The following is a 15,511-nucleotide window of genomic DNA, read 5'->3' on the forward strand; positions in this document are numbered from 1 at the left end:
TTCAACAAAAATAAATATAAAGTGGTTGAGAAGTGAATTGCTCGAAAGAATTGTATAAGCAAAGATCGAGATACTTTTGAGATATTTATTCAAGAAACAAAAACAACAATCACATAAGACCAGTGTGTGTAAAGAAAAGGTAGCTATGTAGTACACTCGTAGCTATGAGATACTCACCCCACACTAGCGCGCTACTAAGCGTACATGCGTAGGTAGTGTTATGTACGATATGTCGTAACAACAACAATAATGTTGTATAGAGAGAATTACATACATACTAGAGAACAAAGTTGCTAGGAGAGTATAATAGTTTTGTTCACATAACGGTTGTTTGTAACACCTAAAACTAGACGAGTTAGATATAGAGTCAAATATACCAAAGTGATCAGGGTGACGAGTAGATTTGAAATTCGGATGTCTGTCCGTCCGTCCGTCTGTCCGTCTGTCCGTCTGTCCTTCTGTCCGTCTGTGCAAGCTGTAACTTGAGTAAAAATTAAAATATCTTAATGGAACTTGGAACACATGTTCTTTGTCAGAACTAAGCCATAAATAAAATTATAAATGTAAAATTTCGAATATGGGATCGCACTAGGAAGGGGCATATTTGGGTGTAGTTTTTTTTGGGAAGTAGGCGTGGCCCCGCCCCAAATCGGTTATTTATATATAACTCGCAAACCCATAAAGCTATATAAACCAAACTTTCTGCAGTCTTTTTCCTACTTACCCCACCACACACCATGAAAATAGTTGAAATAGGATAATAACCACGCCCACCTCCCATACAAAGGTTAGGTTGAAAATTACTAAAAGTGGGTTAATTCACTAACGAAAAACGACAGACGACATTAAATTTCACATAAATAATAGTAGAAGGAAGCTGCACTCAGATTTTAATACAAAATGAAAAATGGGCTTTGCATCGCTCACTTATGGGTCAAAAACCATATCTCAGGAACTACTCGACAGATTTCAATGAAATTCGGTATATAATATTTTCTTTACAACTTGATAACACGGATAAAAAATGGGCGAAATCGGTTCACAACCACAACTACTTTCCTAATAACTCAATTGTAAATTCCATCTGATTCCTTCACTTTATCATGTATACATAAGGAACCAATGAAGATAGTGGAATAAAACTTTACACAAATAGTACATATCATCTCTGACTTCACTTGTGAAAAATTGTCGAAAACGGACTATAACTTTTCAAGGTCCCAGATATCGAACATGTTGAACTCAACGCCTAAGGGTAAATTTTAACCGAAAATTTGTGTAAATCTCTTTGATAATTTAATGTAATTCAGAGGAAATTGTTTTCTTCTTTTTAAAATTGGGTCATAACATCTCCTAGCTCCCATATACCTAATTATAGGTTTTTCAAAAATACGGTGGGCTTCATTCATCATATATATGCATTGTTTAATAGCAAAATTAAGTGAGCGTATAGTCTTGGGTATAGTGTACTCAGCTGGTGAAAATGAAAGAATCACCTCAGCCCTCATATAGTATGTATTACGATTTTCGTTATTCTATTAAACTTTATGCCGCATTTATGGGTAAATTTTGTATGTTTGTAAGTTTCTTCAATAAATTGCGAGATTATAAAATGTTCGGTTGTTTTTATACTCTCGTAACAAATGTTGCTAAAGAGAGTATTATAGTTTTGTTCACATAACGGTTGTTTGTAACACCCAAAACTAAACGAGTTAGATATAGGGTTATATATACCAAAGTGATCAGGGTGAAGAGTGGAGTTCAAATCCGAATGTCTGTCTGTCCGTCCGTCCGCCTGTGCAAGCAGTGACTTGAGTAAAAATTAAGATATCTTGATGAAACTTGGCACACTTATTTCTTGGCACCATAGGAAGGTTGCTTTCGAAAATGAGCAAAATCGGACCACTGCCACGCCCACAAAAGGGTGAAAACCGAAAACACATAAAGTGCCATAACTAAGCCATAAATAAAGCTATGGAAATAAAATTTGGCATGAAGGATCGCACTATGAAGGGGCATATTTGGATGTAATTTTTTTGGGGAAGTGGGCGTGGCCCCGCCCCCTACTAAGTTTTTTGTACATATCTCGCAAACCAATAGAGGTATATAAACTATACTTTCTGCAGTCGTTTTTTTTAGCCACTTCCTAATACAGTCCAAAAATGAAAGAAATCGGATAATAACCACGCCCACCTCCCATACAAAAGTTATGTTGAAAATTACTAAAAGTGGGTTAACTCACTAACGAAAAACGTCAGAAACACTAAATTTCACGTAAAAAATAGCAGATCAAAGCTGCACTCAGATTTTTTTACAAAATGGAAAATGGGCGTGGCGTCGCCCACTTATGGGTCAAAAACCATATCTCAGGAACTACTCGACTGATTTCAATGAAACTTGGTTTGTAATACTTTCCTTACATTCCAATGATATGTTGTGAAAATAGGCCAAATCGCTTAACAACCACGCCTACCTCCTATATACCAGAACTTTGAAGACGATCTAAATCGTTTACTTTACAATATATAAAGTAAGCACTAGTGAAGATATCAGTGCAGAACTTTGCATAAATACTATGTTAATAGTGTGGCAGCCCCATACTAAATATCGCCGAAATCGGACCATATGTTTTTAAGGCCCCATATATCAAACACGAGGACCTCGGTGCATCTAACCTAATATTAGGTTTCCAGTTTCAATGGACTTTATACAATATATATGACGAATATGTGGGTCAAATTGTATATTATATAATATAAATACAGTTAAATAAATAAATTGCGAGAGTATAAAATGTTCGGTTACACCCGAACTTAGCCCTTCCTTACTTGTTTGTTTTCTTTTTTTTATAATTTTGTTGTTAATTCAAATAAAATCATCTTCTTGTTATCTTCCTCACAATTTTTCCATATTTGTATGTGATTGGCGTTGCAACCGTTTAGCCGGTTATAGCCGAATCGACGATAGTGCGCCACCTGTCTCTCTCCTTCGCAGTTCGGCGCCAGTTGGAGATCCCAAGTGTTACCAGGTCGCTCTCCACCTGGTCCCTCCAACGGAGTGGAGGCCTTCCCCTTCCTCGGCTTCCTCCGGCGGGTACTGCATCGAACACTTTCAGGGCTGGAGTGTTTTCGTCCATTCGGACAACATGACCTAGCCAGCGTAGCCGCTGTCTTTTTATTCGCTGAACTATGTCAATGTCGTCGTATAACTCGTACAGCTCATCGTTCCATCGTCTGCGGTATTCGCCGTTGCCAATGTTCTGAGGACCATAAATCTTGCGCAAAATTTTCCTCTCGAAAACTCCTAGTGTCGTCTCATCTGATGTTGACATCGTCCAAGCTTCTGCACCGTAAAGCAGGACGGGAATGATAAGAGACTTGTAGAGCTTGATTTTGGTTCGTCGAGAGAGGACTTTACTGTTCAATTGCCTACTCAGTCCAAAGTAGCACCTGTTGGCAAGAGTTATTCTGCGCTGGATTTCGAGGCTGACATTGTTCGTGTTGTTGATGCTGGTTCCCAGGTATACGAAATTATCTACGACCTCGAAGTTATGACTGTCAACAGTGACGTGGGAGCCAAGACGCGAATGCGCCGACTGTTTGTTTGATGACAGGAGATATTTCGTCTTGTCCTCATTCACCTCCAGACCCATTCGCTTCGCCTCCTTATCCATGCGGGAAAAAGCAGAACAAACGGCGCGGTTGTTGCTTCCGATGATATCAATATCATCGGCGTACGCCAGGAGCTGTACACTCTTGTAGAAGATTGTACCTTCTCGGTTTAGCTCTGCAGCTCTTATAATTTTTTCCAGCATCAGGTTAAAGAAGTCGCACGATAGTGAGTCACCTTGTCTGAAACCTCGTTTGGTATCGAACGGCTCGGAGAGGTCCTTCCCAATCATGACGGAGCTTTTGGTGTTGCTCAACGTCAATTTACACAGCCGTATTAGTTTTGCGGGGATACCAAATTCAGACATCGCGGCGTAAAGGCAACTCCTTTTCGTGCTGTCGAAAGCAGCTTTAAAATCGACAAAAAGGTGGTGTGTGTCGATCCTCTTTTCTCGGGTCTTTTCCAAGATTTGGCGCATGGTGAATATCTGGTCAGTTGTCGATTTTCCAGGTCTAAAGCCACACTGATAAGGTCCAATCAGTTTGTTGACGGTGGGCTTTAGTCTTTCACACAATACGCTCGATAGAACCTTGTATGCGATATTTAGGAGGCTGATCCCACGGTAATTGGCGCAGATTGTGGGATCTCCCTTTTTATGGATTGGGCAGAGCACACTGAGATTCCAATCGTCAGGCATGCTTTCTTCCGACCATATTCTGCAAAGAAGCTGATGCATGCGCCTTATCAGTTCTTCGCCGCCGTATTTGAATAGTTCTGCCGGTAATCTATCGGCCCCCGCTGCTTTGTTGTTCTTCAAGCGGGTAATTGCTATTCGAATTTCTTCATGGTCGGGTAATGGAACATCTGTTCCATCGTCATCGATTGGGGGATCGGGTTCGCCATCTCCTGGTGTTGTACTCTCACTGCCATTCAGCAGGTCGGAGAAGTGTTCCCTCCATAATCCCAGTATGCCCTGGACATCGGTTACCAGATTACCACCTTGGTCTCTACATGAGGATGCTCCGGTCTTGAAACCTTCGTTAAGTCGCTTCATTTTTTCATAAAATTTTCGAGCATTCCCTCTGTCTGCCAGCTTCTCAAGCTCTTCGTACTCACGCATTTCGGCCTCTTTCTTTTTTTGTCTGCAAATGCGTCTCGCTTCCCTCTCCATATTTACTTACTTTCTAATCCTTCCAACTTTCTAATCATCGCAACACATTTTGCGATTCATTTTTATATTATAGATTAATAAGGTATTAAGGTATGAATTATGCATTTTTCATGTAACACGCGCTGATAGTGAAGCTTAAATATGTTAAAATTTAACTAGAGAAACATATATTATATTTTATTTATTGGTTTTTAATCAGTATTAGACCTCAAGGATCTCGTCCTTAAAGATCAGTGATAGTTCCTATTGCACTACATATTTCTCTAAGTACATAAATCGGCAAATGCCTGTGTCTACACCGGCTATCAAAAAACTAACAATCTCGTCTATATCAGTTTCTTACTGTTCTCTTTACTAAGATCTACAAATCTAAATATAAGACTTCGATTAATGATTTACTACTTAATACTATGATTTTCGAATTTATCAATTAAAAGTTTTTTGTTCGACCACTCAGAAGTCGTTTTATCCGTTGTAACCGAGCGATCATCGAAGAAACAGCAATTCAAATATGTCATAAGACAAAATTAGAAATGAAGTTCATAAACCTCACGCTGTCAGATAAAACGATATACCTCCTCATCGCGGGTTCGAATACTTTCGATTTGCAAAGAAAGTAAATGAAGACTGACTACAGAAATGATCCTGTGAAGTATAGTCTTAACTTTACAACGATCAGCACGCAGTATTTCAACAAAAATAAATATAAAGTGGTTGAGAAGTGAATTGCCACGAAAGAATTGTATAAACAACGATCGAGGCATTCTTGAGATATTTGTTTAAGAAACAAAAACAACAAACACATAATATCAGTGTGTGTAAAGAAAAGGTAGCTAGTACACTCGCAACTATAAGATACTCACCCCACACTAGCGCGCTACTATGCGTACATGAGTAGGTAACGTTAATATGTAGTAACAACAACAATAATGTTGTATAGAGAGGTTTACATACATACATATTTTGCATTGAGAAACCTACCTACATAGAGAATACCTTGAATGACTAAAAATTTACGTTATGCTACTTTTTAATTGTACAGCGCATTATCAGATCACGTCTTAGAATCTCACAAGGTTAGTTAAATATGGATGTTGTTTGCGATTTAATGGGTCCATATTGACTAAGAAGAGACTTTTTTAAATATTTTCTCTGTTGTGGTTCGGTTCGATAAGGGCTGGTCCTGGTCTAACAATTTCTGAGACATAGACTGAGAGTACCTGTATAATATTCTGAAGGTCTATTAAAGTTTCTAGACAAAATCATCAAATAGTGGAGGTATTTATAGCCCAGAGTTAAGTAAAATTGTGTCACTCAAAATTTACACTCTATCACGAAAACTCGGGACAATAATGAATGTCAGTTAATAGAGAAGGCATAAAAAATATGGAAAACACTACATTGCAAAAAGCTGAATAATCCACACAAAACCATTTTATAGCAAATAGGCATAAGTGAAAACACAGTGTTTTCTGATCTGTTTACGATTTTAGCTCGATAATGTGCACATCTGTCACTGATCGCTCATTGTTGGGACTTTCAATTATTTGATCAACTTCCAGCTAATAATACAATTATAAGTCAATTGAATGAATTATTTGTTGATAGAGTGATAAGGGCAAAATAACACTGTAACAAATACTTGATCAAGTGGATTAATAAACGTCAACAAATTGTCTTTAATAAAAAATAATAGCAAAAAGGAGAGTAAAAATAATCTAATTGATAACGTTATTCAAATTATTTCCTCAATTGTCTATAAATTCTAGCCACTTAGGTACATATATATTTGGTATTAAATGAAAATTTCCTCAGTGAAGTGAAAGGAAATGAAGCAAACAGTCATATTAATCGCATTCCTAGCTGCACTGGCACAATGTGTCCGTGCTGACGAATTAAACGATTCGAATTCTGATGAAGACGAAGGCGAAGGCGAAGATGTCCCTGTTTTGACAATATCAAGTTTATTGAATGTAAGACGTAAGTTATATTGAAATATAAATGATTATAACACTCTTTTACTATCCATAACTATCAACAGTTGAGCAAGTCGAAAGCGATCGTTTTATAGTCAGCTTAACGAAAGTGAGTAATTGCCAAAATATTGTTGTAATTATTAGAAAGTTTGCACTAAAAACTATTTTGCTTGCAGATGAATTGGTTCGCTGCCTATGGTTTTTGTAGTCAACAAAATGCGACAATTCTATCATTGGAATTGGGGAACTTTGACATTAAAAAGCTAAAGTTCACAGAGTTTATTAACATTTATCGTAAGTTATGAAATTTCGTATAATCTGAAATCTGAAGAATCCAAGGCATTATTTATTTAACATTTACTTATTTCATATCTTGCTTAACCGTCAACTTACCATAAATATTATATTGGCAAAGCAAATATCTCCCTTCCGCTTTTTTGCTCTTTATTCAATGCTTTATAAAACATATATTTTTTAGAAATTTCTATTTCTGTAGCTTCTTTCATTAATTTTTTTGTCAGATCTTCAATCTCGTCCCTACTGGCTATACGGTAATCGCTTAGAAGATGGTTTAACTTTCCGCTGGGGATTGGGTGGTCTGCCAGTATCTTATACCGATTGGCAACCCGGTCAGCCAGACAATGGTGGAGGAGACCAACAATGCATGAAACTATTTCCATCTTTAATGTGGGATGATGACGGTTGTTTTGCTCAAAATTATGCTGCATGTCAAAAGTATTAATTGTTAGGCTCGGCATTATATTTTGTTTGGAATTGTACATGCCTATTTACATGAAAACCAAATTTAAACTTCCTTATTAAAAGCATATATACATTTTATTTGAAAATTGTATGCTCTAGCAATTTGTGTACTGTTCAAAGGAAGAGAACTATTTTGTAGTATGGTTTTCAGGTAACCATCTGTAGCAACCTTCTCCTTTCTAGAAACAAGTGTACCAAGTGTCTTTAAAATATATACATTTTACTCAAAATATAGCTTGGAATTCGACTCGTCACCCTGACTACCTTGATATATAAAATTCTATATCTCTTTTTATTAGCTGAAGGTGCTATAGACGACGGTTATGTGAGCTCCATATGATTTGTGCAACATATTACAAGAGTATAAAAACTATTTGTATTGCCATTCCTGACTGTAATTTGTTTACTTTTAGCCATTCACGATGAGAACAGCTGTTATAGAATGTGTACAATAAAACTGATTGGAATTAGAGATCGCAATTATTTATTATTATTATTTATTTTTACAAATACATTTTTTACAAAGAAGCAGCGCAATAAGATTACGAGCATTTAATAATTGATTTATTGATCCATTTGATCAGTAATCATATATAATTTCAATTATAATTCAATACTTAGAATTGTTTAATGAAGCTACAACAATAGATTACGTATCATTGATCGAATTGATAACGGTACTCAACTGATTTCCTCTTTCGGCTATAAATACTAGCCACTTAGGTATATAATCGGTATTGAATGAAAATTGTCTCAGTGAAGTGAAAGGAAATGAAGCAAACAGTCATATTAATCGCGCTCCTCGCTACCCTGACACAATGTGTTAGAGTTCCCGAAAGTTTTCGTAAGTTTTTCGAATTCTATTTTTGTATTATATGATATTAGTGAAAATTTGGCATTACTGTCCATTAAACTGGATTAACCTCTTGCCATTCTATGACTATCTAATTTTGGTAGTATTTTCAATATATGCCTATTGGTTGTTCAAATGGCCACTATGCAAAATCTGAATTATAAAAGGCAGAAACTAATATGTATGCATTTGTACGGCAATATCTTTATGGCTAACGAAGTCAGGCAATTCACTTTCCGTTAGCGTTGGTCGTAGTTGCCAGCTGACGTCAGTGTGTTACAATTTTGTCAACGGATATAATTTTAAGATGATGATCATAAGATGATGAAACTTTCCGCTGGGGTTTGGGTGGTCTGCCACTATCCTATACCGGGTTCCGGTGAGCCAAACAACGCAGGAGGACAACAACGCTGCATTAAATTATTTCCAAGTATGAGGTGGGATGATGACGACTGCTTTCCTCAACATTATGCTGCATGTCAAAAGTATTAATTGTTGCTCGCTATTAGAGCTTGTTTTGAAATTTGAAAAGTCTACTTACATATAACCCTATTGGAATTGAGATGCTAATAAATACAAAATTAACACTAATTTATACCTACATATATCCCTCGTAAACAGCACTTCGCCTGCACAGATAATTTGTGATAATTTCTCGCTGATGATAAAAATCGAAATTCAAACAGACACGACCATAGAAGCATATACAGTGGCGAAAAAAGCTGTAAACCATAACTTCCTACCAAAAAACTTAACAATTCAGTCCTCTTTCTTTGAAGGCAAATATCTCCACTGACGAATTTGATGACAGAACCCCAGGGCAACGATATGTTCAATGAATTATTTCCCAAAAAGTTAAACAGCTCAGTAAATCTTTACACAAAAAAGAATAACTTCAAATGTTTTATATATTTGCAAAGTTGGAAAATAGCTCAAATCATTCCAACTCCAATAATCTTAAACCGAGTAAATCTTCAGTAGGACTATTACTCTATTATGTACCAAATTTAATTGAAATTGGTTGAGTAGTAGATGAGATATGTTTTTTGACAAAATTAAGTCTATGAACCAAAAGCAGTTCGGTCACCCAAATGTCAACTCTGACTGTCACCACTGCTGACATTTTAGCGCCACAGTTCGGTGACTGGCGCTGATACTTTAAAGCAACAACAAGTCCACATAAATATGCTGCTGTCACAACTAGCCGCCATTCATTTCCTTCCAGCCATTTTTTTTGTTGCTTTGTATTAGTAAATTCAGCTTACGCTCGAAACAAGTTAAATACAATGTAGTCTAGTTGTGCTATTATTTGGTACTTTTTTTGGTTTGGCGCTAAAAACATTATGATTGCTTTTGTTTTGCTTGTTGCTGCTTCAGTATTTCTATTTTAATTCTAATTAGTTTCTTGCGTTTTGACAGTTCATCCGCCATTCCACTAATTTGAAAGTTCACTGTTTTTTCGCCATCCCCCACTGCCACTCCGACTTGAAAATGAAGTGTATTTGGTTTTTGTGGCATAATTTCTGGCGCTGAGCTGTCAACTGTCTGCTCGCATTGTTACATATTTTGCTTGTTGTTATTGCTGTTGTTACTTATTGTCTTTGCTGTTTTCTCATTTGTGTTTTGTCTGCTGTTTTCGTTTATTTCTTTTGGCAGTTCTGTTGTCGCTGCTGTCGGCTGGCTTCCACTTGCTGTTGCCGCTGACAATGAAGTAGAAAATGAAGTTTTCACTCACCAAACCGTTGATTGACATTAATACGAATTGGACAGTTATTTATTAAATGAGTTTTCTTCGCAGATATTATTCTTGTGCTGTCTGCGGCTACTTTTTGGCGAAAAGCTGTGTTTATCAGCGCAAGACTCTGTCGCATTGTTCGGTGTATTCGTTTAGAAAAACTTGTTTTTCAACTTTATTTTCAAAATAAGGTAGTATTGTTGACAGGCGGCGTTAATTTCCGTATTAAAATGTAAAATATATGGCAAGTGTAATTAAGACGGCAAAAAGTTGTGAAGATGATTTTGAAATTAGTCGAAATTTGTTTTCGTGGATGAAAGGGAGGAGCAAGAGGGCTTTTGGTACGGATATATGCGTTGAAATTAATATTAACAATATATTTCATTTATAAAGGCTCCTGGGAGCTTTTGGCTTTCTCAAAGCTTACAGAGCTTTTACGGTGTTTTACATAAATCAGTTTAAAGTTATAAAAAAGTTCATATTTAGCTGTTATTTGATCTCAATTATGAACAGAATCCAGCTGGTGATCAAAACAAAGCTTCCAAAAAGCTTTTAAACAATATGTGCTTTAAAAGCTTTTATAGCTGGTCTCTGATCTCTGTTATGCACAGAATCCCGATTGTGCTCAAAACAAAGTTTCTAAAAAGCATTCCAGCGATATGTGCTTTTCAAGCTTTTATAGCCTACCTCTTTTAAAGTACTACATTATTTTAGTTAAACATTTCAATGTACTTCTAACTCAACAAATTCTACATCAGTTTGTCAAACTCTTTAAGAAAGTGTTTTTTTTTTTCACCAAAACATCCGTCACAATCTGTCTATCGCCACTTCCGTTGGGTGACAGTTGCCATGCTTGGTTTGTTGGCAGCCGAATTGATTTCATAACCATTAAAATTCTATTGCATCGTTTACCGCTTTTGGTCGAAAACTCTTCAAGAACTATTACTCATTCACAGCGCCCGACAGCAATCCCTTTAAGCGTCGCCATTGTCCATGAGGCAAAAACAAAAGACAAACATTGTTATTGTTTAATATACTTATGGTTAAAATTATGTTTGCTTGTTGTAAGCGGTTTTTTTTTGTTTTTTGTTTCAATGTACGACAACATTTGCTGTCACTGTGGTTGACGTTGCGGAAAAGTCAAAAATTGACGCATGAAAGAGTAAATAAAAGCGCGCCGAACGAGAGGAAAGAATAATGAACTATGTGTAAAGGACGAAGAAAGCACACAATAATGGCACGACTGGAGTCAGTCCCTTAACATACCGTTATACCGCCCGCAGTTAGCCCAACCCAAGCAGTCTGTGAATGCCAAGCGTAGTTTTCTTGCTGCTCTGCTGTCTGACCGGCCCACAACTGCGTTCGCATCGCAGCACAACTCATTTGACGCCATGATTAATTACCATTTTGACAGCTTCGCAACGGTAACGTCACATGCGCGTCAACGCCGCACCCATACAACAGCACAGCGCGCACTGCCATATATAAACCCTCAATAATATATATATATATGTGTATACGTACTTACGACAGCATGACACGTGACACACATACTTAATTGCATTTGTGTCGACTATGATATCCTTTTTTTGCCTTACAATTCGTCTTTCCCTACACATTCCGCTTGCTACTCGCTTCATTCTTCCATTTCCGTTTTCCGCATTATTATTATTATTTTTGTTTATACGCTCCATACGTTTGGCGTAAATGATAAATGAAGGCGCCAAGCAATGGCAGTCGTTTGTATGTGAGTGTATGTGTGTCTAAATATGCGACAAACAACAGCCACCGTCTACGCCGTGCCGACCACGACAATTACGCCTCACAGAAGTCAGCATCCGACTTTGGCTTCCGGTGTCACTGAGACGTCACTTCGACTTGGCATTGTATGTAGGAGGCGGAGAGGGCGGTCGTTAGGAAAATGTGTTTATTTTAGAAAGTTAGAGTTGGTTAGAAGCGCAGAAAGTAGCACATGAAACTCTTTAAAGATTTAAATTGAGAAACATTAAATATTTTGGTTTGTTACCAATAACTGTTCATTCACTTTAATACAACATTTTGTGAAATTTTAAGTAGTAATAACTTCATTGAAGTCTCCAAAGAATGTTCTTTTGCGTCATTACAAATACCGCTTAGAATGCTTCGATCCCAGCAAGTTTTTTGGAAGGAATCCTCAGGATTAGAGTTAGGTACGACGGCTGTTTCCCACTTAGATCCTCAAGAACAATGCCATAAAATTCAACCCATTCACTTATATTATAAATCGCCAATGCGCCCAGAACCTACATACAAATTTGCAGAGGTTTTTAACTTCTGTATCCGCTAATTTGCGGGGGTGCTCAAAAAAAGTGAGGTCCAAGGATTTTTTGTCTAGATCTCGCAAAGGCGAAGCTTTCCAAAAGGAAATTCTGGAAGGATTCTACCTCATCTTCTTCTAAGCAGCTTCTGAAGCTAGCATCCGGTAAAATTTTTAATTTGACCTCGTGAATCCCGATGGGACAAAATGCCAGTCAGAACTTCTATAACTTGGGAAAGAGTGACCTTGTTTTGGGCAAAGAGTTCCCTTGACTTCTTGCGATTTACTTTAGGACAGAATGATCTTGCGACAGAAGAGGTGCTAGTGACTGTCCAGGGTCTCCTCAGTTCAGCTGAGACCCATTCATACAGAAGCAAATTGCAAGAGGACAGCGGCGCTCCTACTTGTTCCCATTCCATTGTAAATGAGACCGAAGTGCCTGGCCTAGCAATCCTTCACCAGCCTGGTGCGTAAAGCTTAGTATATTAAAGAGTATTTTATTAGAGGTTCTCCACTAAATAGATTTCCATAAATTCATGTTTGCTAGCGACGGCTCTTGAAAAAGGCACTGGATATTGGAATATCAAAATATAATTAATTTTTTGATTGAAGGTCTTGACTTAAATGTGTATTGAACCCAAATTTACACGATGTACCTTCAGTATATTAAAGGGATCTCTAAGATGTTATATGCTGAATCAAACTAGGAAACTTTCTGAAGAATAAACGACCACTTCTCGTAGTTATTATGAAACCGGTACCTCACTGAAATAGTTCGTCTCAAGTGAAGAGAGTTTCCTTAAAATCAAAGACTAAGTCTGATCATAAAACCCGGCATACTCATCGGATCAAGTAGCTCAGTAAATTTTGATAAATGTTTGATATATGAAGAACGTAGAATCTGTAAGTAAGTTTATACTAATTTATCATCTCAGTCTAGTAAAATGAAAATGTATAAGAATATTTCATATAGAAAATCTTACAGTTTTGTCAAATTCATAATACATGTTAAATATGCATAGTCTACATTTAGGAGCATTATACAAAATACTTTTGAATCTTAAAAATTCAATTTTTTGCAAAATACATGACTTTTATTCTTTAAATAAAATTTAATATCATTGCGCTGCAGCATATTCTACCAACCGCTATGCTTTACTGTCCTTCGTCGCTCATAATTAATAACTTTATGATTTATTACTCCTTATCATGTGGGACTTCACTTCAATTCGTCACAACTGCTCATCCACAACTGAAACTCTATAAGTTGTCATTAATATGTATTTTCTTTTGCATTTAAACGAAATTGTATTTAAAGCGACGGAGTAATTAAATTATGTCGTTTAATTGTCATTTTAATGCTTATCTTTTGACACAAATATCATTGCGTGCGCAATAAAGGAAAAGACATTTTACGCATTGATTAAAGGACAAAATTGACAATAATCGAATTTAAATTAAATTCTTTTATAGTTTATTATATATTCAAGATATTTTATTACGTTTAAGGCGTCAAAAGCTCATTTTAAAGCTTAAAAATTCACTAACAAAAAAAAAAAAAAAAAGAAAATAAAATCAAAAATACTCTAATCAAATCACAATTAAATTTTCATCAGTGGATTGCAAAGAAAAATAAATCTCTGTTGTACCTGCATAAAAATACACATGCCTAACCAAACCCCTATGGACTCAGGCGCAAATAAACACGATTGCAAGTCTATACACCACGTAATGAACATCTAAAATCGGTATGAGGGGTTTGATTGTGTGTTGAGCTGCGCAAACAACCATCCGCTGTCTGGCCGAAGAACTCGCCAAAAACTCAGTTGCTCTCTGTTGTCCACTGTCATTTCGCAGTGATTACAAAATAAAGCTGTCACGAGTCGGGGGTCCATTGTAGCGTGTCTACAAATGAAGTTATCCTATTGGCGGCTTCAACGTGTGCGGGCACATGTGAGTCCCAGCAGCTGTCAATATGATGTTTTCATACTTTTTAAGTGCATGTAATTTTTTGATTTAAATTGTTGTTTTTTTTTAATTTTTTTACGAGATTTAGATAGTCTGACAAGTCCCTGAGAGTGGTGCTGTAATAGTAATTGATTGGGTTTGATTGGACAAGTGTGAAGAGCGCGAGGAGATTTCTTAAAAAGATTTTAGAATAATTAAAAAATAGGGAGTCAATACACAGTACTCTGATTGCAGAGTTCCAGCATAGTATTCAGCAAATGATAAGAATACACGGGAATCTGTACTCACTATTAAGGGAGATGTTGTATCATTTCAGACATCTGCAGATTTAGAGGAACTTAAGTTTCTTTGACCTAGTGAATACTCTTTCGAAATACTTTGACGGAGGCTACACTTCGGAGCACAGTTTATGGGTCTGAAACTGGAGTTAAGAGAGAGAGCTATCGATAGACTTCCTACGAAGTTCTCTCTAACTCTATGGGCCGTTTATTAATCTGGACGTCTGAAACTGGAGTAGAGACTCCTGCTCCAGATTATAGCTCCCTAACGAAGCTATCTAGCAATTTCTCGAGCAATTTATTGATCTGTAAGCCTGCAACTGGAGTCGAAGAAAAACTCCCGACTATGAAGTTGTCTCCAGCACTCTGGACGATTTATCGCTCTGGATGCCTAAAGATGGGGTAGGAGAGGAGAGCTCGCTACTATAGAATGGTTTTACTTAGTCCTTAGAACCCTTTCAGGTTTCAGCGTAGAGAAGAGACCACTAGAATTTGGACTCGAAGAGTCTAACTTTGATGAGAGCAGTACAAACGGTATTTCATGCTGGGGTATTGAAATTGTAAATTACTTAAATCGAATTATTTGAAAAGTATGCCATTAATTTTTAAAATGATCTAAAATATGCAACTGAATGCAGTGCCTATGAATAAATCAGAGAAATCACTGAACGGTGAACAGAATGCCAAGCAAACAACAGGCATTAAAAACAAAAACATACCAATAAAAGCCATTAATATGATTTATTTTTGTTTTTGCCCTTTTTTTTGGCCTTCCTGTTGGTTGGTTGGTCGGATGGGCGGTTTTGAGTGCAAAGTGTTAATGAATTTTAAATAAGTCGAATGCGCTGAGGGAAATTAAAACG

The 15,511-nt window shown here is 36.8% G+C and overlaps 1 protein-coding gene and 1 non-coding gene across 2 annotated transcripts; one reads left to right on the forward strand and one right to left on the reverse strand.

Annotated features, from left to right (window-relative positions):
* Window positions 1-5,228: 5,228 nt before the first annotated feature.
* Window positions 5,229-5,442, reverse strand: LOC114803866 (small nucleolar RNA U3). Its single transcript, XR_003752229.2, has one exon. It is a non-coding gene; the product is annotated as a small nucleolar RNA U3 (small nucleolar RNA).
* Window positions 5,443-6,567: 1,125 nt separating this feature from the next.
* Window positions 6,568-7,596, forward strand: LOC105211194 (C-type lectin 37Db-like). Its single transcript, XM_011182530.3, has 4 exons — window positions 6,568-6,760; window positions 6,822-6,865; window positions 6,933-7,050; window positions 7,278-7,596. The coding sequence occupies exons 1-4, from the start codon at window positions 6,610-6,612 to the stop codon at window positions 7,496-7,498; spliced, it is 534 nt and encodes a 177-aa protein (XP_011180832.2). The 5' UTR covers window positions 6,568-6,609; the 3' UTR covers window positions 7,499-7,596.
* Window positions 7,597-15,511: the final 7,915 nt, after the last annotated feature.

This window comes from Zeugodacus cucurbitae, chromosome 6 (assembly GCF_028554725.1).
Source record: "Zeugodacus cucurbitae isolate PBARC_wt_2022May chromosome 6, idZeuCucr1.2, whole genome shotgun sequence".
Lineage (NCBI taxonomy): Eukaryota > Metazoa > Arthropoda > Insecta > Diptera > Tephritidae > Zeugodacus > Zeugodacus cucurbitae.